General features: G+C 39.0%; 1 protein-coding gene across 1 annotated transcript in view; it reads left to right on the top strand.

Annotated features, from left to right (window-relative positions):
* Nucleotides 1-566: 566 nt before the first annotated feature.
* CRB1 (crumbs cell polarity complex component 1) overlaps nt 567-25,891 on the top strand; it is a 144,779-nt gene continuing 119,454 nt past the window's right edge. Inside the window, 1 exon segment of the mRNA XM_087890052.1 lies at nt 567-789. Within this exon segment, the coding sequence (XP_087746178.1) occupies nt 714-789 (76 nt within the window). The 5' untranslated portion in view covers nt 567-713.

Raw genomic sequence — 25,891 nt, 5'->3', positions numbered from 1 at the left:
TAGTTAATTTCCAAAGACTTGTGGCAGAGGCTTAAAATCTGGATCTCAAATCTAATGTTATTCAGGACTAAAAGTAATACTAATAAAAACTTACTGTATTTTTTCTCATAAAGCTCTAGTCTTATTTTTTAGCAGAAAGAATGAGTCACAATATTGTGAAATTGGCATATTCATTAAAGGGTTTTTCCTCTATTATAAGATCTACAATAGCATCAGATAATAATTGCTAAAATTTACAGAGAAACAATAAAGCCTGTTTTGCCTTGTTTTTTAATTTAATTTATAAAGGGCTATTACTCCTACAATGTGATATTGCTATATATTCTGGGAGAAAAAAAATAGAACTAATATATAGAAGAGTCTTTTATGATGAAAAAAGGAGAATTTATGGATATGGTTTGAGGGCAGTTTCTCTGTCCAATAGCACAATTGTCCTTAAATCCACAGGGGACATGAGAGACTCCAGTCCACTAAGCTGAAAAATCTGCACCAGGTTTGAGTCGCCACCCAGTGCTGCTAAAATAAAATGTTAGCAAGCACAAATGCTTTTTAAATGGAACTCTGCAGGTTCATGCTGCAAGGGACAGAAGCAGAGATGGGATACATTAGACCCTGTCCCTTGATTGTCTTTCTGGACTCAGGGCAGGAGTAGAAAGCAATAACTATCCATCTCCTGTGTAACTGGAAACTTTGAAAGAAGATATTCTATTGGAATGAATAATATGGCTCAGTCAAGAACTGATTTTCTTCTCTTCTACCTCAATTTCTTGCTGCTCTTCAGTTTAAAAAGTAAGCATTAACTCTCTTTCTCCTGTCATTATTTAAGGCCTGTGTGTAAGAAAAGAGCTAAACTATTCCAGCAAAGATATCTGAAGGCAGTTTACATATTTTAAGGGAAACTCCTGGATTATGTGAATCGGTAGAATTATGACTTTGGAGCTATTAAAGTTCAAAATGTTTGATTAGGTGGGACAAAGTTTTGAACAAATGGTTCTGGAATATTCACACAAACGTGTTTTTAGATGTACGCACCATTATAAAAACTCATCATTTTTAAAATAATATTTTAAAAGTGTGTACCTATGTTTATATCCTTCTTTTCCAATTTACTAACATCTGTTTCCAATGGGTCTCATTCTTAGATTTGTCATAAATTAAATAAAGTAATAAAATATTGTAAAAAACTCTCCCACAAAAAATGACTTCTTTAAAAAAAGTTTCACATATCATAGGGTTACTTTCAGCTTTGTAAACGTAATGTCCCATTAGAAGGACAAAATGAGCATATGCACTTGATTCTTCTTTTTATTTTTGTCTTTTTAGAGAAGCCATTTGAATAAACTCCTGTTTTACAGGAGAATATTTTTTTATAAAGCTTTTAAAATGGTCTTCTTTCATCATTTTGTCAGAAGGATGACAGCTATGTACAAGATGTAAAAAATAAAAAGGGGTTAAACTGGCAAGATTGATGTGTGTTTATGAAAGAAAAGATCTGCTGAACAGGTTTGAAAACTGTGTGTGTTTGAAGAGGCTGTTGTGATTTGTGCTTGTCGAATGTGAATCTTAATCAGAGAAGCTTACAGCAGCTGCTGTTAAACAAAATTTGGCATTAATGTACTATGCCTTGTAATCTGGGTCACCTTCTGTTGCTGAAGCCATCAGATTGTTGGGCTGAACATAGTTTTATAGTTGGGTATAAAGCAGATGCTAAGACCAGTTAGTCATTGATAACACAATAAGCTAACAGAAGAAAAACTTTAAACAAAGAATATGATTTTGAATAACTTTTTGAACAACTTTCTCATATAAAGGACATTGTGTGATGATAGCTAAAATAGCAAAGTTCTATATTACCAAAATGTTTAACCTTTTTTTATTTCTATCAGCAGTGATTGTCCAAAGATAGTAAGGGTTGACTCTCTAAGAAGAAGATAAGAAAAAAGATAATAATGGTGAACTTTTCCGTTTATGTCTCTTTCATAACTTTCCGTCTTCTTAATTCTCAGCATTTTAAAGAGATATTTTAAAAACAATTAAAATGCTTAATTCTGATTCACACTTGTCTTATCCAATCTCTAATTCTGTAATTTACCACTTTTAAATGTTTAAAAACTACAGGGAAGGGAATGTTTATTCTTTTTAGTCTTAAACAGACATCTCTCAGGTTAATACTAAAAAGAGTAAACATTCCCTTCCCTATACTTTTTTAAAACATTTAATTCAGTAACAACATCCAAGGCATTTAATTTCTGTTTCTTTCTTTTACGTTATGTTATATTCTCCAGAAATAAAGCACAGCATTTTATATATAATCAATACAACAAGCCTTTCCTTGACCTTGGAATTACAGTCAAAGAAACATGAGACTGAATTAAAAAAAAAAAAAAACAGGGAAGGAAAAAAGCAAGTTCAAGCATGATTTCACAAAAGAAATTAATAGTACTTATATTTCATGCATAATAAGCAATTGGAATAGGGAAGAGAAAGAACCCAGACCTGCTCATGTGTCAAAGGATTTGAAAGATAGATGGAAAAGCAATGCTTTCAATCTGGGTTTCTTTCTTTTTTCCCCTTTTGGCAGTCAGCTGAGGTTGCTGTGGCCTAATGAAAGAAGCTCAAATTTGTATTAGTGAAGGCTGAAATGAAAAGAGCAGAACTAGCACCAGGACAAGACTTTGGGATGATAGTCAAGGGCTCTGTTGGAAGAATGAGCATATAATTCAGGGGTAGGTTCTACTTACCTTTACTACCAGTTCGCAACAGGAGCGTGTGCGCATGCGCAGATCATCCATGATGACGTCCGGGCAGGTGGGCGGAGCCTCCTACCGCTTTTACAACCCACCACTGATATAATTACATTTTAGACATAGATTTTTTTGTGTGTGTTTAGACTACAGGGAGTCCTTGACTTACAACAGTCCATTTAATGACCATTCAAAGTTACAATGGCACTGAAAAAAGTGACTTATGGCCGTTTTTCACACTTGTGACCTTTGCAGCAGCATCATGATCAGGTGATCTAAATTCAGATGCTTGGCAACGGTTTATATTTATTAATTTTGCTATGTCCCAGGGTCCCTTTTGCAACTCTCTGACAAGCAAAGTCAATGGGGAAGCTACGTTCATTTAACAACCAGATTACTAATTTATCAACTGCAGTGATTCCCTTAACAAGTGAACCAAGAAAGATCAGAAAATGGGGCAAAACTCACTTAACAAATGCCTCATTTAAACTATATAAATGTTGGGCTCAGTTGTGGTTGTAAATAAAGGACTACCTGTATTATCATGCCTTTTTTTTTCATGTACAACTCAAGGTGACAAACATACAAATACTTTTTCATCCTCCTATTTTCCCCACAACAACCACCCTGTGAAGTGAGTTGGACCGAGAGAATAAAGTCACCCAACTTGTTTTCAGGCCTAAGGCAGGACTAGAACTCAGTTTCTTGGTTTCTAGGCCAGCATCATTACTACTACACAAAACTGGCTCTTATCTTCGGATGCAGAGTCTTTTTTAAAATTAATTTTAAAATTCATCAGCCTATAAAATTACATAAACCCATCACTAGGAAAGAGGGTGGGATGGTGGGATGAGATGTTGAACCCTAAGCCTCTGATTTCCTTCCATTTGAACACATATGAAAATTGTTTCTGTGGCATAGTATGTTTATATAAATCAATTTATTTCACAATATGTATGTAACATTTGTTATTTTTTCAGGCTTAGAATCAAGTTCTCTATAAATATATTGTACAATATATAAATATATTACAAGCTTCAGACTGTAGGCATCTACTTTCAGTATTTAAACTCAAAACCTGGGGGCCTCCAAGTTCCTTTAGCTTTTATTGAGGTTCAGAGGGGATGAATATGAAATGAAAAAGTTGGTTTGATTTAGTAATCGTGCCTTCAGTTGAGCTATCATTAAATTAGCCCATGTTTCTTCCAAAGATTTGAGACATTTTATGGAACAATTTGGTCTGAGGGAAAAGTTTAAACTTTCTTCAACCATGGGTAGCAGACTTGGTCCCAACTGAGCACTCATGGAGAAAAATCATAAGGGCATCTGCAACTGCGTTGTTTATTTGATTGATTGATTGATTTCTATAGCTGCCCATCTTGGTAAATGACTCTGGGTGGCTCCCAATTCAAAAACATACAGCTTACTACAATTAAAATCTTAAAACCATTTTAAAACACTAAAAAACGGTAAAATACTAAAAAAAAAATTAAATGTCTAATTTGAGTACATACAAAGTACATATTTCATAATTTAGTCCATTAAAACAGTGGTCTCAGTATGCTTGTGGTTGAGTAGAGATTTTGACATAGCTGTTCCCAATCCAAGTCCTACCGATTTGCTGCCCATTTCCTTTTCCATCATCAGGGCAAAGGAAGCAGATAAGTAATATGACGGCATCTTCAGAGAGTGTGGGCTGAAATTATTATTCTTCCAGTATTGATGAAAGTATTAAACCATAATAGGTATTTTAAATCTATCAAGAACTGAACCCACATCTTTATTTTTAATGTCCCATCAAAATAAGGGGCTGGATAGAGTATGACTGCTACTTGGCAGTATGGCTTTAGATTCTGAAAAGTATTTCATATTCCATAGGGCACGAATATGCCATTTGATTGCAATTCTTTAAAGTACACATTGTCAGCTAGGAAGTATAGCCACATAATGTTTGGGGGGGAAATATCAGTTGGTTTAAAGAATTGCTGACATGTATTATAGGTTGCCATTAGAGAATGGCCTACTATCCAAAAATCTGATGACTTTCTAATGCTTCATAGTGAACATTATAATCCCTAACTCTCTGTACATGAACTTTGTATTGGCAAATACAAGTATAAGGGCTGCTACTTGGTGAATACTAGATGAAGGCAGAATATATTGGTTGAGAAATTATTGTTGGAGACTAGGGACTGTAGGATAAACTTAAGATGCAGGCCTGAAGCAACAGGACAGTACCAGTACCAGTACCAGTACCATCTTTTCATTTTATGCCTTTTTCTACAAAAACACAATGAGAAATGTATTCAGAAAAGAATTCACTACAAACATATAGATGTGAATCAGTATATAAGGATTAATATATAGCACAAGGATGGGGCCCTTTTTCATCTCCTCTGAAGGACCACTAAATTTCAGCAGACAAATCTTGAGAAACTTCAGGACCATTCTGCTTGGCCAGTATTCATGTAGTAGCAATCCTTTCACTCATTTGTGTAAATACAAACTTCATTGTGGGAATAATTTTGACTAATTTGAATAAGTCTAGAGCAGTGTTGGTGAATCTTTTTGGCACTGAGTGCCAAAACGGGAATGCCGGAAACTGGAAGAGCAATTCCCTGGGCTCATGAGTGCATCAGAAGCTGAGCTTTGGGTTTCTGGTATGCGCATGTACTCCAGTCACCTGGTCTTCCGATTTCTGGTGGACATGCGCGCACGAAGACCAGCTGGCTGGCACACATGTGCATACCGGAACCTGGAAGAGCAATGGGTGATGCCTGGAGAGATGCCTCTGTGTGCCTGGAGAGATGGCTCTATGTGCCACATGTGCCATAGGTTCACTATCACTGGTCTAGAGCATTAGAAAGCCACCAGGGCAGGGGTGAAATCCAGCAGGTTCTAACAGGTTCTGGAGAACTGGTAGCGGAAATTTTGAGTAGTTCAGAGAACCAGCAAATACCACCTCTGGCTGGCCCCAGAGTGGGGTGGGAATGGAAATTTTGCAATATCCTTCCCCCAGGACGGGACGGAATGAAGATTTTGCAGTATCCTTCCCCTGGAGTGGGGTGGGAATGGGGATTTTGCAATATCCTTCCCTTGTCATGCCCATCAAGCCATGCCCACAGAACCAGTAGGGAAAAGTTTTGGATTTCACCCCTATACCAGGGTTGGGGTTTTTTTGGGATAGTAGATCAATCTCTAGTTTCAGCATGCACCATGAAATCCATTTTTAATATACCTTTCTTCTCTTACAAATTAGTCTGCTCTTTATTGTTTTATCTTTCTCTAAGTTAATAGGGGCAACCAGCAGAGTAATTTGGTAAAACATCATATAACTGTGTCACTTTATGGTGTAGAATGGAAGAAATGTCTTCATTAAATTTTTGATATGCAGTATCAATAGCACAGACAAAATTGGTGATGATTTTTAAGCTTCATATGTTCAGAAATATATATAAAAGTATTCCACAATGATAACTCAACCTATAATCTAAATCAATATAGCCGAAAAATCTCAATTTTTTGCAATATATTTGAAAGCTATTCTCTTTCTCTTCTCACTCTCTTTCTCTTTCCGTGACATATAAAATTTAAAAGAAAATTGTCCTGGTTGTAGTGCTTTTAATATGGCTCACTTTGGATCAGAGCAAAAGAGAGCCATCAGTTTAAGACTATGCATACAATTGACATCCTTTGAATTGGCCATTGTAGTGATGACTTCAATGTAACCTTGATGTATCTCCATTAGCAGACAAGACTAGCAATTTCCATGCTGTGAAAACTCTCACCAACTAAGGTCAACAGAAAAAAAAATGCTGCTAAAGACACATGGGCACGTTCAGTTTTTAGGATTAGTTAGAACCCCTACCAGATTATTTGTCTGGCATCTCTTTGGGCATATGTGGAAATGCATTTTATGTCTAGCAAATGTGAAATTCAACCGAACGTTACATCTGGGGACATCCATGTACATTTTAAAGCATTCTAAAAGGCAGTGGTGAAATGTAAAATTAGTTACTATCGGTTCTGTGGGCGTGGCTTGGTGGGGGTAATGTGACTGGGTGGGCGTAGCCAACTCTTTTTTTTTTACTTTTAAAAGCATTTTTTCTACAACCTCTTCAGCCAAAGAGGTTGCAGGAAAAAATGCTTTTAAAAGCCTCTGACGATCCCAGCTGAGCCGCACGATCATCAGAGGCTTTTTTTTCTTTTAAATGCATTTTTTCAGCCAAAGAGGTTGTAGAAAAAATGCTTTTAAAAGTTAAAAAAAAAAGCCTCTGATGATCGCGTGGCTCAGCTGGGCATGGGGGGGATTTTTGCTACCGGTTCTCCGAACCACCCACTGCCATCGCTACCGGATCGGGCAATCCGGTCGAACCGGGAACATTTCACCCCTGCTAAAAGGCTATTAGAATATGTTCCAAGTGGTTCTATTTCCTGTGAAAGGGAGCTCAATATATAACACAAAGGTATTTTATTGGTTGTGATAGCTGACAATCCCTTAAAACCGCAGCAGCACAGTTTTTTTTTTTGAACAAAAGGTGTGACATGATTTCCTAACATCATATTTTCTCTAGAGGACAGTTTCTGATATTCTGCAAAATATCTAATTCATGTTTAATTATTATGGGAAGATAAAAGGTCAGTTGAGAAAGGGAGATGGAGTTGTTTGGCTGGTGAACATCCTTTACTTGTGAAGAAGATGGAAAGAACCAACTGCTTTCCATCGGAGGCAGAGAGGCACCATCGTTGGCTGATGAGCTCCTTCAAGTGCTGGTGCTTCTGTCAACTCTCGTTAGCTGATGGAGAAAGAAGTGCCAGCAAGGCTGATATTCACAGGACCAGGACTTTTCCTGTAGGGAAACTGGCTGGCTGTCAGAAAATGATTACACACAGTGCAAACAAACATAGCCTGTGTCCCCGGGTAGCTTCTCAGAAAAGGGAGGGAAAAGGCAATTTCTTGGGTATCAAACAAATGTGGCTGGATAATGTGCTAAGGTGCATTTTCCCTTCTTTGCTCTCACTTTCATTAATACGTTCATCAGTACATTCAGACTTTTCACCCTGGTCCTTTTGTTTGAACACAGCTGGTGACAGTGTTTTAGCATCCTACTAAAGTAAAAATTGATTCCCCCAAAATGGAGTCAGTTCAAACAAATGAGGCTTTTGAGCAATTACCTCAGCAGGTGGTAGCACCTGACTAATTTTGTCATGCTCAGGCCTGGTTGGTACTTGGATGAAGATCTCCAGGGAATTGGAGGGTTGTAAACTGAACTCATAAGTCATAGAAATGTCCACAAAAGGCAGCGACAAACTAGTGCCATGTTCTTCTCAAGAAACTATATAGCTGATATGGGCAGCTATATAAATTGATTAATAAATAAATAAAAGAGTCCATGAGGCCACCAGAAATTGAGCTTCGCTGAAAGATTTTATTTATGTCACTTTTTTTTTAATTGCTTCTTTTATTAATACAGGCAATCCTCGACCTAACAACTGAGCCCAAAATTTATGTTGCTAAGTGAGACATTTTTTGAGTTTTGCTCCATTTTACAACCTTGCTTGCCACAGGTGTTAAGTGAATCACTACAGTTGTTAACTTAGTAACGTGGTTGTTAGGTGAGTCTGCCTTACCCATTAACTTTGCTTGTCAGAATGTCACAAAAGATGATCATATGACCCCAGGACACTGAATTTTGATCATGTGGCCAGGGATGCTGCAATGATCGTAAGTGTGAAAAACAGCTATAAGTCACTTTTTTAAATTCCGTTGTAATTTTGAATGATCACTAAATGAATGGTTGTAAATTGATTATTATCTGTAACGAAAGAAAGAAAAAAAACAAAGCACAAAGATGATCTTGAAGGTGATACATACACTATCAAACAGGGAAAATAGAACACAATGCTATAATGACATAACATACTACATTTTTCTTTGTTGAATTTTTCCGCATTTTTGTTAAAGCACTCTTACGTATTCTTTTTTCCTTCTGTTTGTCTCATGTTTTTTGAGCAATTGACTAAAACTGGTTTGTTCCTGGAATTACAATAAGAATTTATGGAAGAGTCACAATCACCATCACTTCTTACCTCTAAAACAGAATTGATCTTTTTTTTATATCCTGAGACTATAAGGCCCAATAGACCCTGCCAGCATGAATAACAGTAACCTGTAGCCCAACAATAACCCCGGTTCATACATTTTCTGCCTGTTTGAAAGTACATTTGTGTCACTTTGCACAAAAAAGCGTCAAAAGCAACTTTAGGAAGCGTGGACTTCAACTGACTTCAACATTTTCAAACTCATTTCTTGGTATTCAGACCCATTGGAAGACCTCTGTCCAGCAGTCTGCTCATGGAGCAGCTGTCCAGAGCACAAGTGGGTGATCTCCTGTCCTCTCCTCATCCTGTTCCTTTGTCTTTGTTGCATTTGTTGGCTCCATTTTTGCAGATCCATCTTCGGTTTGTTATACTGTATCTCCACCAGAAGACCCTGCTTCTGTTCATCACTTTTAACTGATTGTGAATTGACTCATTGTAATTACTCAATTTGTATATTACCAAAATTACAAAACTGCCCTTTTTATTCTTTCAAACCTAATTGGTTGTTTAAAAGAAATTAGGTAAAGGGACTTTAAAACTTTGTCCATTACATGATAACTCTCTGAGAACAGAACTGAACCAAATTTGGTATACAGGGGAGAGCTAGTATCAGGGGGGAAAATTAAAAACAGTCTGAAGCAAACCAGAGCCTATGGAGAGAGCCCAGTGGTGCAGTGGCCAGAATGCAGTATTGCAGACAAACTCTGCCCACAGTTGGAGTTTGATCCAGTGGTGGAATTCAATTTTTTTACTACCGGTTCTGTGGGCGTGGCTTGGTGGGCATGGTGTGGCTTGGTGGGCGTGGCTTGGTGGGTGTGGCAGAGGAAGGATACTGCAAAATCCCCATTCCCTCCCACTCCTGGGGGAAGGATATTGCAAAATCTCCATTCCCACCCCACTCTGGGGCCAGCCAGAGATGGTATATGCTGGTTCTCCAAACTACTCAAAATTTTCGCTACCAGTTCTCCAGAACCTGTCAAAACCTGCTGAATAGCACCCCTGGTTTGATCTTGAGAGGAACAACGAACATTCAAGTTGAGTAAACCAAGAAAGTCCTCAATGAAACATGAAGCCCATTACCTGTTTAAATCCCACCCAGGTAAAAAGAAAGCAAAGAAAGTCCTGGTGGCACAGTAGTTAGAAGTTAGCCAATCTCTACCCACAGCAAGGAGTTTGATTCTGACCGGATCAAGGTTGACTCAGCCTTCCATCCTTCCGAGGTCAGTAAAATGAGGACTCAGATCGTTGGGAGCAATATGCTGGTTCTGTAATCCACTTAGAGAGGACTATAAAGCACTATGAAGTGATATATAAATCTACTGTAAGTGCTATTGCTATGGAGAACAGAAAAATTTAAAAAATAATATATTTATAGATCACTCACTGATGCTACATGATGGGCATGATGGGGGAACAGAAACATACACAGAGATATAAGGTATTATTAAATCATTACATAGAAGAAAATATAGACACTTAAACCACTGCTAGTACTTTGGCTGGGTGGGTGGGTAGGGAGATATCAGAAGCCATGTGTTCATGGTCTCTCTACCTTATTATGAAACTACAAATACAAGTAATCCTCAACTTATAACCACAATTGAGACAGTTGTTAAGGGAGTTTTGCCCCATTTTACAATATTTCTTGACACAGATGTTAAATGAATCACTGTGGTTGTTAATCTGGCTTCCCTATTGACTTTGCTTGGTTGAAAAAGGTGATCACATGATCCAGGGGCACTTCAATTGTCATAAATATGAGTCAGTTATATAAAAAACATTTCCAAGCAAAGATGAATGGTGATGAAAGCGTACCTGTTCCTTCTTTACACTTACAGTTGTGTTGGTTTTATTATTACACACAAAATGCAGCTTCGCAGCTTCATTGCAATATTTGAAGAACATTGGTTAAATGAAAAAAGAAAAGGACTATATTTGTGTTCTCCAGAAGTGTTGATAACAGTAATGATCCTTCTCATTTTCTGTCTAGCTGTATATTCATATTATTTATTATTTCCAAGAGACAAGAAAAAGGGGACAAATAAGGAAATAAGGAAGCATCGCTCAGCAGCCTCTGTTATAATGAAGAAGCCAGGCCTGGGTTCAAGATTTCTCCTTGAGATTTGTCATACAAAATGTCTTCTTGCTCCTTATAGAATTTATTCTAATCAAGCCTGCCATTAAACCTTCGACCAGCAGGGGATTCTAAGGAGCAACTCCTCTTCCCCCTATTGACCCGAATAACACCCAAGATACACTTTGAGTTATGAACAAACCATTGTTCTTTACTAGCTGGCATTCAAACCATAGCAGAGGTCCCTTTTACTCCTGCATTAAAACAATAACCTTAGAAATTTCCAACCTGACTCATACAGATACAAGGCTAACTTTATACAATAATAACCATTGAATTCTGTGGCAATAAGTCTCTCATTCCAGTCCTGAGAGGCACACTTGGAGAATTCAGTCCTTCTCTGGCACCCCATAGCTGGATAGGTTCTTTTTAAAACTTTGTATATAACTCCCTTTTTACGACCCTGTAATCCCTTAATTCAGAGTAGTGTCAGGGCGACTGGATGGAGCTGAGTGTTTACTGGCCAGATGCCCTTCCTGACTCCATGCGATGTTTTCAGCAGATATGTTCTCTTTGCACCCTAGGAGAGAAATATCTGCCACTACCTAGGATTGAACTCTCAATCTTCCATGTGGGAGGCGAGCATCTTCACCACAAGACCATCACACCACTCAATTGAAACCTCACTTTAAATTCACACCATTCAACCTTTGTTGTCTTGCCAAAGTCACATGGGGTACTTTCTTCTTTCCTCGTTATGGTTGCATCTCCTGGCTGGCCCTGATTCAAATCTAAAGGTCTTGCAGCCATGTTCTTCTTCCTCAGCCTTCACACACTAAGTGCACCTCACCTCTTCACCCACATTTTCTCTCCAGCTGACATGTTGGATTGGTTCCCTTCGTAGGAGGAACTTGCCAATCCACCTCCCTTGAACCCAAACTGCAGGCAGGCTTACCAGCAGGGTACACAGCAGGAGGACAAACTTGTGCATTTTCCCTTCATCTCTGGCTCATAAATAATCTTTCTGTCACTCTCCCAACTGGGAGGCTTTGTGTTTTATCCCCCTTTTGTCTTTGTAAGCTGCCTGACTCACCAGTAATTTTTCTTACACTTTAAAGCTTTGTTCTTATCTCCTTTACTCTCATGTGCTCTTCTTGTCTCATTTTAACTCTCTAGCTCCTACTTATTTCCTCAGCAAACTAATCCCTTCTTTTTCCTCATCTTTTCTTCCAAACAGAAAAAATAGAGTTCCTGTATCTGTAGGATTTTATACTTACAGCTCACAATTTTATAATTTCCCAAACTCTGAGGCTCTACTTTGTGCATAAAGATGCCCCTTGTCTCATTTTATTTCTTAATTTTCTCATTTCTCCTCTTAACTTCCTCTTTCTTACATCCTGCCAGTTAAAAGGCCTGGCACTCAGATTTGTAGCACCCAATGAATTTCCTTGCTTCTTCTATATATCAACGCTCAACTCTGTGCTCCACCTTCAATCGTTTCCCCAATTTTATTGCAACTCCCCGGTTACAAAAGGACAGCAGGAAACTTGAGATAAGGAACTGAAGACAGGAAAGAAAAGATATTACATGATTGGGCAGAAAATCTAAATGCCAAGATCAACAGATGTTAAAGATATAAATGGATATTACTTATCACTGCAGAATATCCATGTACGAAGTCTAACATTTTCGAGCCAAAATTGAAGTGGAAGATTATTGCTGTCAAAGCTTTACAAATAGTCCTTGACTTAGTCCTACAGTTGAGAGCAGAATTTGGATCACTAAGCAATCAGGTTATTAAGTGAATCATGACATGACCAGACCTGATTTTATTATCATTTTTACTGTGGTTATTAAATGAATCATTGGGGGGGGGGTTTATATGACAATACAGTCTTTAAGCGAATCTGATTTCCCCAATTGATTTTGCTTGTTGGAAGACAGCTGGGAAGATCGCAAATCACAAGATTGTAATTGCAAGATTTTGCAAACATCATAAATGCCAGCCAATTGTCAAGCATGCAGATTGCAATTATGTGACCCTGGCAGTGTTGCAATGGTTGTAACTTTGAGGTTAGATCATAAATTGCTTTTTCCAAGGCTGTCATAAATTTGACTCATCGTTAAATGAACAGTTATAAATCAAGGACTACCTATACTTGAAAACCAGTTAAAGACATTTGGTTGCTCACTATTGACTATATCAAGGCTATTTTCCCTACTTTCCTAGGGTAAGAAGAAGGGGTTGTCCTTTGATTTGAGCAATCTTAAATCTATATTTCATTTACCACATGAATGCCCGATCCTTGTCACTGTATTCTTAATGCAAATATTATTTATGGATTCAGAAGTAGTTCTGACCAGGACTATCATGTTTTATATTTTGAGTTCCCTCCTTCAGTCTTCTTTGTGATTCTATATCTGGTTCTATATCACAAGTGAAAACTATAATCCAATATCTGCTCAGCAGATATAGGATCTGAGGAGCAGGGATAATATGTGTGGTTTCTTTCCAATTCCATGCTTTTATTTAATATGTGATTTACATATAGGTATACATATATCCAACCTGCAAAACTCCAGTAATTGATAGATGGCAGCAAAGAACTAGCATATTCTGAGTGCTCTTCTGGGTTTTTGCAGCCTAGATGTTACGCCTATGGAATGCACTAAACCGTATGGTTTATAGTTTTTCTTAATCTCCAATATAGCCATTCAAACTTGAGTGCGTGTAAGTGTGTTCATGTATTTTACTAACAATCCAAAGATAAATCTGAATGCTTAACTCTTTATCCAAAATCTAGTAGTCCTAACAGCTTCAGTAGAGATACATAATACCGTTCTGTGTTACAAAGTAGCATGGAAATGATAAAAAGCATTAGAAAAGTATTTGTCATTGTGTGATGAAACCAAATGCATTTGGAAAAGTTCCATTTAAATTTTAAAGTGGGGAATTCTTGTAGTCGCCCTGCAGTTCTCCCACTCTGAATATTTCTTGACAGCCTGGATAAAATAGAAAGAGATAATGAAATGTTAACAAGCATATAATCTTTTTTTTTTTTCTGCCAGAGAGTTTTAAACACATGGTTGAAAAATGATCAAGACCATTAGTAATAACAACTGCAAGAAAGGGCAAAATAAGTTCTAATTCTTTAATTGGAGAAGAACTACAAACCAAACACCATGCTTAAAATACAGTGTGGTACTGTTACCTTTCTATAAAGAACATTTGTCTTGGGGATTGCCCTTGAAACAACTGAATCCATTGTAGCCTCTCACTGGTGACACATTCAGGAGATAAATCAAGACAGAAGAATAATATCAAGAAATATTATTATTCATTTATTCTAATTTATACACCACCTGTCCATTTGAATAAGTATTCAAGGAAGCTAACAGAATTTTAAAAAAACAATAAGAATGTAAAAAAACATAAAGCTAACATTAAAATCAATTAACAATTTAAAACAGTTGGGTATTTACAGATTTTTCTAGATGCTAAAAATGTGGACATCCAGAACATTCTCAGAAGAGTACTTTCCATAGTTTGGGGGAGATACACAGGAAGGTCCAGTCTTGTATGCCAGGTAGATCAGCTCAGATCATGGGGACATAAGTGGAAGAATGGCTGCAGAAGATTCCTACTTGAGAATCCATGGAACTTGCACTTTCCAGAAGAGACTTACTTTTTCAAAGGAGTGCAACTTCATCCTAGACAGGCTGAATCCCCAGTTTCCTGTTTACTAACATCATTTCTGATTTATCTGGTTTAATCTCATCTTGTCCAGTCTCTTCCAGCCTACTTTTGAGATTATTCAACATTCAAGGGTACCAGATGCTCCAGTTGATATTTGGATGGTAAAAAGAAGCAGAATTTGGTGTTGTCATTCTGCATTCACAGAGTTTTCTAGCGGACGTTGGACTAGAAAATGAAATATACCCTTGTGTAACATCATGGGTCATTGACCTAGGTATCAAACAATGATCCCTTAGCAGGACTTTCTAGCATTTCTTTCTTGAAATAAAGTACCAAACTCTCTTCAAAATAGATCACCAAAAAGGAAATCATAGTTTTTGACATAAATAAGCCAGCAAAGGAAAAAAAATTTCAGAATCGTGAGATCTAAAATGAAAATCAATGTCATTCAATTGCACCTGGAATTGCAGTAACACCATCTTCTCAAGTAGTCTTCCCAGAAATAAAAGTATCTGAGAATGTATAAAAGAATAAAGATTATGAGAATGATACACACACACACACACACACACACACACACAAACACGTGCTCATCCATAAAGGACTGCTATCATCCATACAAAATCTTTATTTGTTTAAGTGTATGATTTAGTTTAAAAAATGAATTGCAGCACCTGCTTTAGAAATACATTGTTTAGTACCACTAACTTTACAAAAAAGGTTGTTGCTGTAGACATCAGGAATATTTAGTCACCTGCCTTCCCTTGTTGTGAATTAGACTGAAATGGAAAGTGTTGTTATGTGCATTCATGGGAGACTGCTTTCTTTTCTGCAACTTACCATTTATCACTTACTGTATTTTTCAAAGGATACTGCACTTAAAACTCCACTTAAATAAATCTACACGTAGATATACTCACGCATGTTCATTTAGAGAGCAGTTTGGAGGACAGCAAAGAATAATTCTGAGAACAGTATACAAAAAAGCAGTGACATTTTTCTTTAATTTATTGTTTTGTAGAGATTTATAATTTAGATTTTTAACTGAACAGCTCCCTTGTTGGAAATATTTAATAATTGGCTTATTTATTGGCTCAATTCTTATACTTCTCATCTCAAAATGGTAGGAAATCACCCTTACAATTTTCTGCAATAATGCAACTAAAATTCATCAGCAATTCTGTGAGTCCTTAGGATGAAATGAAGTTTTAAGTTGTCCATCCTTGATATAGATTTATGCCAGGTTTTGAGTTATCAAGCAGAACATGTAGAGTTTTTAAAGTATTTTTATTTGATTCCCAGCAGAGTCACTCAAGTCATCAAGGATCTTTCACTGCCCAGCTAAAGCAAGAATGTAATTATAATTGATAGCAATATAGGATCTATATGTATCTCTTTATATCTTTCTATCCACCTATCTTTTATAGTTGCCTATTTGCCCAAGAGCTCTAGGTTCCTGACCTACTTGGCATTGTTTCACCGATGAGACCTGAAGAATTCTTACTATCCCAGATCTAAAAGGATGGGCAGAAACCATTGGAGATAGGTGGTCCTACAAGTAACCTGGATGCATGTCATGTAGAGCTTTTAACAACAGCACCTTGAATTGCACCCAAAAGCCCACTAAGACTCAGTGCAGCTCAGTGTTATGTGATGTTATGTGAGAATATCATGGTGCATATAGGAACACGGTGGCTCGTGTGGTTAGGATGCTGGGTTGGCAGCTAGCAAGTCTGTGTTCGAGGCCTGAGTACTGCTATGGAGTGGGATGAGTTCCTGTCCTTCACTCCAGCTCCTACCCAGTACATGAAAGGAGTCCCCATCTGGGCATCCCCTGGGCAGCTGTGATGTCACTGGCTAATCCTTTCAACCTGGAAGTATCTTGGTGCTTCTGACATGAGTGTGATGTTTTCATGGTGCATCCAATATGCAAATGCTACTGTTTTTTGCACAAGCTGAAGGTTCTGAGTGCTCTTCAAATGCAACCTCATATTGCAATAGTACAGTCAAGGAGTGGGTAAGGCATGAGTCACTGTGAGCAGTGCTTCACATTTAGGAATGGGAGCAACTATACAAATGTGCTTCTGGAAACAGTCACTACTTGCTCCTCAAGCAGGAACCATGACTCCAGGAAAATTCACAGATGGCATACCAATTCTGCCTGCAAGATTGTAAGTCCATTTAAATTAATTTATGGAAAATGCAGGTAGTCCTAGAGTTATGAATGTAATAAAGCCTGCCGATTCCATTTGTATCTTGAGGGTTCATAGGAGTGAATCTCGTACCTTGAACGAGATCACTCCCTGCTTTCTGCCCATGCATTCACTAATTGAATGTGTGGTTTGTTAAGTGCACATGCGGTAGCTTAGGGTGGGGAAAGCCATGGGGGATGTAGTGATGGAACAGGTCCCCAAGGCTTTCCCAACCCACTAAGATACCTCATGCTTCCCCCTCCCTTCCTGTTCGCTGGACTCACCTTACAAGACCTGTCTCCTCTGTGCCATGGTTTCTGTGCCTTTGAGGGAGAGGAGAGTCGATGGAAGCTCCTGGGTGCCATAATATTGTGTGAGTTCAGGAACCTATCCTCTTTTGCAGAGACTGGGTGCCTGAACTATCACAAGATCACAGACCCCAGAAACTTTCATTGTGGGAGTGAAAAGTGTTTGCGGTGCCTTTCTCCCACTCCTCCCTCCCCAACTCTTTTCTGCCACCATCAGAACACTTTTCACCTGGAAAAGTGAAAAGCCATCCAAAAGCTCCATTTTTAAGAACCCCTTTTACAAGGAAATGAAGCTCCCAGTCCACATCAGTTCTCCATTTGGGTGAAAAGTGTTTGGACAGCTATGGGATGCTTAGAAACAGAGCCAACCACTCCGTTTTCAGGCATCCCATAGGCATCCAAACACTTTTTGCCCAGATGGAGAACTGACGCGAACTGGAAGTTTGTTTCCTTGCAAAAGGGGCACTTAAAAATGGAGCCATCCAAGCATTCACCCAAGGAATGATATCCCTTTGTTACTGAAAAACCCCACTTCGCCCTACTCAGCTCAGCTTCTAGGCTTGTATGTTGCTGAATACAATCGTGTTCAGAAATTTGATCTAATCTCTACTCAGAAATAAACCCTGCTGAATTCAAAATAATTTGGATTCAAGAGTGTATTTAGGACTTTATATTTTACAGAAAGAAGACATGAATGTTTGGTATTTCTAAGAAGTTCCCCCAAACAATAAGCTAAGTGATCAACCTTCACCCTGCCATTCTTCCCTTATTCTGGCCATTACATGCTTCATTTCTTAATCTTTTTTTAATTAGTTCTGTTTCTCAGCTAACTTCTTTTTAAAAAAATAAATATTTCTCCATGATGGTTTGGAGCTCATAAACTTTGATTGATATTTTGTCTGCAACTTTCATTTTTCACAGAATGCTCCTGATAATAAATCTTATTTCCAATTGCTGGTGAGATTTTCAAATGACATTTTACTAATCACAGTTAATTAAAACAGGGATCCGGGATTTTATCTTACCTTTATTATTTTTATAAATAAGTCAAGGTCATGAATACATTTAGCATCCTTTCATCCTCCTATTTTACCAAAAAACCCAAAACAAACCCCAACCCTATAAGGAGTGTCGGGCTAATAGAGATCAACTAGCCTGACATCTTCCAACTGGATTTCATGGCTATGGTAGGACTTGAATTCATGGTCTCCTGCTTTCCAGCCTGGTGCCTTAACCACTAGATCAAACTTGCTCTCATATTAATATCTCTTAATATTATGAAACAACAACATCTGTCTATCCCAGGTCCTTGGGGAAGACTCAATAAGTGCCAAATGCCAAATCCAGTCTAAACATCTGGCTGACTGTGGGGCCAATCTGAATAATAATAGTATAGAGTGATAAAATTCTTATTTTACTGATATCTAGTAAAATTGAAAGCTGCTAATTTTGACCTTCAACAAAGGATCTCCTTCAGATATATGTTCTTCCTTCACATATTAGATAATAAAATAATAAATATTTGTTATAGCAAATGCTACCTGAAAGGCTTTTGGGACCATAGATAACAAAAATACTCCTTTCTAAAGTATGCCAGCCAGAATGCATAATCTAAGTTTACCTAAGATTAGGTGAAATTCTAAATAAATAATGAATTGCCTTACATGGGTTAAGAGATTAGAATAGTTCTTTGACTACAAGATACTAGTATCAACTTCGTTCACTAACCTGTTTCACCTTTGATAGGCAAAGAAAACCCTGGGATGGAGTTTCAGAATACATGTTTAAGTAAACTTTTTTATCTTTAAGAATCTATAAATGGTAGGCCTGGAGAGTTAATGTTCTATGAAAAATAAATAGTATTTTTAATGTCCTGTGAGAAAGGAAGAATACATTACATTTGAAAGCTCCTGCTCTGAACTAGACTACTCTCTGCTATAAATCTGTTTAATTCAGCATCTCCTGATCAGGAGGCATACCAAGAACAGAGATTCCTGCAGATACATTAAGGCAGAGCTTTGCTGGACAGGAATTAATTCTTGTTTTTATAAATTCCAAAAATAATCCCCAGCTCTTTGAGGCATGCCATGTAATCACACCAGACTCAGAAACTGGTTAAATATCCTTATAAAAGGTAAAGGTAAAGATTCCCCTCGTACATATGTGCTAGTTGTTCCCGACTCTAGGGGGTGGTGCTCATCTCAGTTTCAAAGCTGAAGAGCCAGCGCTGTCCGAAGACGCCTCTGTGGTCATGTGGCTGGCATGACTAAATGCCAAAGGCTCACGGAACGGATGCAAGTAATGGGAGCCCACCCCATTACGCAGCACTAGGGATTCGAACCGCTGAACTGCCAACCTTTCGATCAACAAGCTCAGCTTCTTAGCCACTGAGCCACCACATCCCCTCAAATATCCTTGTACCTGAAGATTTTTTTAAAAGCTCAAAAAGGCTTTGGCTGCTGTCCTGTTTCAGGGTAAGGTAGAATAGGAAATGAAATGAAATTGTATACTGTACTCCCTGCTTTAAACCATTTTACAACTTCTAATTATAATATGTTCATAGTACAGGTAGTCTTTGACTTACAACAGTTGGTTTAGTGACCACTCGAAGTTACAACGGCACTGAACAAAGTGACTTATGACCATTTTTCATGCTTACCACCTTTGCAGCATCTCTATGATCTTGTGATCAAAATTCAGATGCTTGGCAACTGCTTCATACTTATGACTGTTGCTGTGTCCCAAGGTCATATGATCACCTTTTGCAACCTTTTGACAAGCAAAATCAAAGGGGAAGCCAGATTCACTTAACAATCATGTTACTAACCTATTAACTGCAGCAATTCACTTAACAACGGTGGTAAGAAAGGTTGTTCTGCCCCAGCTACAGACCCCAAAGAACGCAGCACACACAAAGTCCATACAAACCTTAGTTTACTAATTAAGGACTACTAATGAATTTTCTAAGTACCATATATACTCATGTATAAGCCGAGTTTTTCAGCACATTTTATATGCTGAAAAAGCCCCCCTCGGCTTATACTCGAATGAGGGTCCCACTTACCTGTTCTCCGGTGCAGGGTGGGTGTTCTCCGGTCTCTCCCACTCATCTGCAGGCGCCTGCAGCCTCTGTGGCTGGTCCAATAACTGCTGATATCACCGCTCTTCTTTTCTTCTGCATGCTGGCAGCCTCTGTGTTGTCCGTGCCGTACTGGGCAAGAACCTCCTTGCTTCTGTGTGCTGTGTGCTATATTTTTATTTTTGAAATTTACCAGTAGCTGCTGCATTTCCCACCCTAGGCTTATACTCAAGTCAATAAGTTTTCCCAGTTTTTTGTGATAAAATTAGGTGCCTTGGCTTATATTCAGTTCGGCTTATACTCGAGTATATACGGGTAGTTGTTCGAACACAAGTACAGTTTAAATCAGTCCTTTCTGAACAAGGGCTGTTAATTTAACTTCATTAACAGCCGATAAGAATCCAAAGAATAATAACTCAATTCTGAAGCACAGTATTTCAGATAACCATAATCTTACTGTGGTTGGCAGAATGCCCAGAAGCAATTTGCAGGAAAACTGACAAGGAGCAAGAGCCGATCAGAGGTTTCTGGAATCAAGACACAAAGGAATATGAATGAAGTTGTTTCCTGAAAATTGCCTCAGTCATCGTCCTTCCTTAAATAGGCTAGGGGAGTGGCCAATTAGTTCCAAGCCCTACTCTCAAGGACACCTCCTCCTGAGGAGCCACTCCTGCCTTTTGGCAGCTCTGTGCGCTCGTGCATCAAGAAGAGGCTCCTCTTCTTCTTCCTCTTCACTTATGGGAGCTTCTGGAGGTTCTAAAGGCCCTGGCTGAATCCCCACCTCTGGCACCACATCTTCTCCAGCCTCCTCATTGTCTGACTCAAGTGCCAGCTGCACAGGCTGCTGGCGCATCACCACACCAGCCTCCTCGCTGTCAGAATCAGCTACTAGCTGCACAGGCTGCTGACGGGCCACAACAAAGGTAGTAAAATGGGACAAAACTCACTTAACAAATGTCTCACCACAACAACATTTTGAGCTCAATTTTGGTCGTAAGTCAAGGACTACCTGTATCACCCAACGGTCAGTGAATCAATATAAAAATCCTTCATTATTGTTATTTTGGCACAATGATGATTGAATTAATGGAGAAATTTAAGACACTGCCTCTCCCTGAACGTATCTGCCTGTCCAGCCAGGTCAGATAATTGGGTGCACTCTAAGTCCAATCACTTAAATGTTGTCTTTTAGCGGGACTTAGGAGGCATGACTTATTCACCCTTTGCCTCCTGAAATCCAAAGTGTCCCTGACCTCTGAGCCTTTCAGAAGGCTATGAAGACCTGGCTCTTTCCCCTAGGATTGAACTAGGATAAGAGTTGAAACCAGAAAACATGGAATTAGTGTGATGATGACAAGGTGCCATAATTGGAAGTTTGATGAAATGTGGGATTATTGTTTAATTTGTTTATGTTGACAATGAGCCGTCTGATAGGTAGCCATATAATTATGTATTATGAAATACAAATTATGTATTGTAAACAATTTCAGAGTTACTCTGTCTTAATGATGCTATCTAACAAATTGATCCGAAGAATTGCTTTGGCAGGTTTTCAAGATTCTATTGCATTGCCCTACTATATATACTACAAATATCATTCAGTCCAAATGGTTAATGTTTCCTGAGTTTGCCAGTTTCAAAAAGCTTGAATGTTAGACTGCAGAAGACATTTGCATTTGTGACGAATCCTCTTGAATCTGTCTGTCTGTCTGTCTGTCCGTCCGTCCTGTTAGGATATTGATGAAGCAGCAGGTAAAGAATTTCAGATAAATGAGAGTGATGATGAAGTCAGGTCCCCATTGCCGCTCTTGAAATGGTGGGTTTGTTTGTTTGTTTGTTTGTTTGTTTTGACTCTAAGGAAACACTGGCCTGCTTGGAATACACAGGCCCTTTCTTCTCTTCCCTTAATGGTCCAGTATCATCAGAAGCTGCACTTTTTCCTGTTTATGTTGGTATGCTTCCATTGTTGTCTGCCCCTAGAGTTTTTATTCATTGTTTTGGCTTTTCTTACAGCTGACTAATGCTCATGGCTGCTCACTTGCTGCAGATACCGTGAAGTGGATTTAGAGGACAGGAAGGATATGGAATTCTCCTCTTATTAGCTGATGGAACTGTGGGAGGAGCCATAGCTGTAGATGCTTAAACCATCAGCACTATGGAGCTGAAATGATGTAAGTCTAGTAGAGTTTAAGAGATTCCCTAAATGTTGATGTTATCAGAGTAATAACAGGGCTGTTGCTTTTACTATGACAGAGTTATCAACCTCTTTTGTGGAAGAGAAGCAGCAGTGGGCTGCAACTGGTTTAATAACTGGTTCTGTGAGTGCAGGGGCTTCGTGCGGGCACGCGGGCTTCGCACGAGCATGCGCCAATGCGCTTGCATGCAGCATTAAAAATACAGCGATTTGAAGCTCAGCTGCTTACCTTCTAAGACAGCCTCGGTAAGTAGAACAGTGGAGGCGCGAAAATTAGCTGTGCCGCGCAAATCAGCTTAGCCAGAAAGAAGGAAATATAGGACAGGATAGGGCGGGAGTGGGTGGGTGGGGCCAGCTGATTGTCAGAACTACTGGTTCACCTGAACCGGTCCAAATCAGCAGCAACCACCACCACTGAAGAGAAGATAACTTTTTTGTTGTGGGAAAGGACTATCAATCGTTTAAAAGTATCTCAACCCTTCCCTTTGGATGTATTTGATGTACAAAACCCAGCGTAACATAGCCACGGATACGGGATGGTGAGTGAAAATAAGTGATTTTGGCTCTCTTAATCAGCTGTTACATCATTTGTTTATTTATTATTGAAAACATTTATATATCCACCCATCTTATAACCACCCTAGGGCAGCTCCTAATCAAAAGTAAAACAACATAAACACTACAATAAAATGGTAATACATTAAAAAGATTAAAAACAACAACAAACTGATACTAAGTCATACACTCTCTTATCCCAGCACTTGAGGGTGGGTGGGGGGACAGATCTTCAGAGCTTTACAGAAAGATAGGAGTATAGAGGCTTGCGAAAATTCAGGAAGTAAAGTGTTCGATAGAGGAGGGGTGGCCATCAAAGAAGCACACTTTCTAGCTCCTATCAAATGACAATATTTCAGGGAAGGGATTAGGAGCATGCCCACCCTATCTGACCTGGTAGGACAGTAGATGTATTTAGGAAACATGGTCCTGCAAATAACTGGCCCCATGCTATATAGGCAGGGGTGCTATTTAGCAGGTTCTGACAGGTTCTGGAGAAACCAGTAACAGAAATTTTGAGTAGTTCGGAGAACCGGCAAATACCACCTCTGGCTGGCCCCAGAGTGGGGTGGGAATGGAGATTTTGCAATATTCTTCCCCCAGGTGTGGGAGGGAATGGGGATTTTGCAGTATCCTTCCCCTGCCACACCCACAGAACCAGTAGTAAAAAGATACTGTAGTATCAACCCTGAACTACAAATCTTCTTTTGTATTGATGCCAAATTTGCAAGCCTCTGATCCATTCAACCTAGTGTCACCCACCTACAATTCCTTTGCATGCACACCCATCCACATCCACATTAAGTTGGGCTTACTTTCTGAATAGAAGGCATATTAGAACAGAGATTTTTGCAGATGCATTTGGAAGAGAGCTATGCAAAGCTAGGAATAATTCTTATTTGTCTATATTCAGCATGCCTTCGAATTTTAATTTAAAAACTTACATTTTTAAAAGAAATTAGAAAGCCCTAGTCTCAGTAGGATGGTTGTATTGAACTTTTGGGTGCCCTGCTGTCTAAATGTCCTAAAAGACCACACTGTTCTGACCTAGGCTTCCTTAAATAGCAAGAAGCAGAGTCTTAGTCCCGGCAAAACCCCTTTTATTTCCTTTCATTTACAGTCAGCAAGGCTTGGCAAACAGTCTTTCAGAAGAATATTTATCAATACACCTTATCTCGCTTGGAAAGCTGCCAGGTAATTAGGTTCCACATGTAGGGCAAGGCAAAACTTGGCAAGGAATCTCTTAGAGTCATGAACAGAACTTTCCACTCTTGAAACGACTGACCGAATGAATTGTTTCCTGCAAAAGCCCACTCCCCGTTTGCTCCTCTTTTGTTTCCTATGGGAGGGGCCAATTACCTCCAAGGTGTGGTGGCTTTACTCCCAAGTTGACCCTGCTTTCTTAGTTGTTCTTTCTTCTGGCAGCTCTGTGCATGCATACACTGGGAACAGGCTCCAGCTGTTCTTCTGCTTCACTGCTGTCTAGCTCCCTCTCTGCCTCTGACACAGAGCCCTCGTCTGAGCTTCCCCCAGCCCCCAGGGCTGGCCCGTGTTCCTCCCCAACCCCCTCACTGTCCAACTCTGCTCCAGCTCCTCAGGCCGCCACCGGGCCACAACACATACCAAGAGCAATGAACGGGGCAGCAGTAAATAAGTAAAAATAGTACTTAGAGTTATATACTACTTCACAGTGCTTTACAGCTCTCTCTAAGTGGTTTACAGTGTCAGCATATTGTCCCCAACAATTTGAGTCCTCATTTTACTGACTTCAGAAGGATGGAAGGCTATGTCAACCTTGAGCTAGTGAGGATCGAACTGCCGCTGGCAACCAAAAGTCAGCAGAAGTAGCCTGCAGCACTGCATTCTAACCACTGCACCACCATAGCTCTTAGATTTATAAAGTACATTTATCTTTTAAACTAAGGCTCCATTCTTGATTCCCGGCTGACTGACAAAGGGAAAAAAAACAACCTTGTGATATAATGTTGACCTAGCTGCATACAGCACTGACAAGGATGTGTGTCTCCAAGTTTCAGCCATAAAAGAAAACATATTCTCTATGCATTAAAAGTTGGGGAACAGAACTTCTAGAGTTGAGCAAGAAGGCCAAAAAAAAAAAAAAAAAGCTTACAGCAGACCAAAGTTATTTTGCTGGGGGACTGAAGTTGACCTTTGGGATATTTTGGCGCTACTGCTACTTGCTTTTTATATCATTTCCATGCCACGAGACAAGGAAAAACTTTTCCAAATAACTCCTTTCTGTATATTTGCATGGCATCGCTGTAAGCAAAATGAAACACGGATGTGACTGTTTTGCAGAGGAAAATGTCATTTTACATATCCTGTCTCTTGCGAATACCAATGTTACTATATTTATAAGGCAGACTCAGGCTAATATATAGCACTTGTAAGATAGGAACAGCAAGAACAGTACACAAATTAAACAGTAGTGTGAGAAAAGAAGGTCTACAGTATATAAGCAGTGGGGTATCACAAGGTTCCGTCTTAGGCCCAGTACTCTTCGATATCTTCATAAACGACTTAGATGGGGGAATAGAAGTGGAACTCACCAAATTTGCAGATGATACTAAACTGGCAGGAATAGCCAACACCCTAGAAGATAGGCTCAAGATCCAGATGGATCTTGACAGACTTGAAAACTGGGCCCTATCTAACAAAATGAAATTCAATGTAGAGAAAAGTAAAGTCCTACACTTAGATAAGAAAAACCAAAAGCACTCATATAAACTGGGGAAAACCAGGCTTAATAGCAGTGACCGTGAGAGGAATCTTGGGGTCTTAGTGGACAACCAGCTAAAGATGAGCCAGCAGTGTGCAGCGGCAGCTAAAAAAGCCAATGCAATCCTAAAATCCTAAATACAATCAAGATCAAGTGAAGTACTAATACCACTCTATAAAGCCCTTATACTGCATCCAGTTTTGCTC

This window comes from Pantherophis guttatus, chromosome 3 (genome assembly GCF_059756535.1).
Source record: "Pantherophis guttatus breed Tessera chromosome 3, ASM5975653v1, whole genome shotgun sequence".
NCBI lineage: Eukaryota > Metazoa > Chordata > Lepidosauria > Squamata > Colubridae > Pantherophis > Pantherophis guttatus.
Note: the sequence above shows the minus strand (reverse complement) of the source record. Positions and strands in the feature narration are given on the sequence as shown.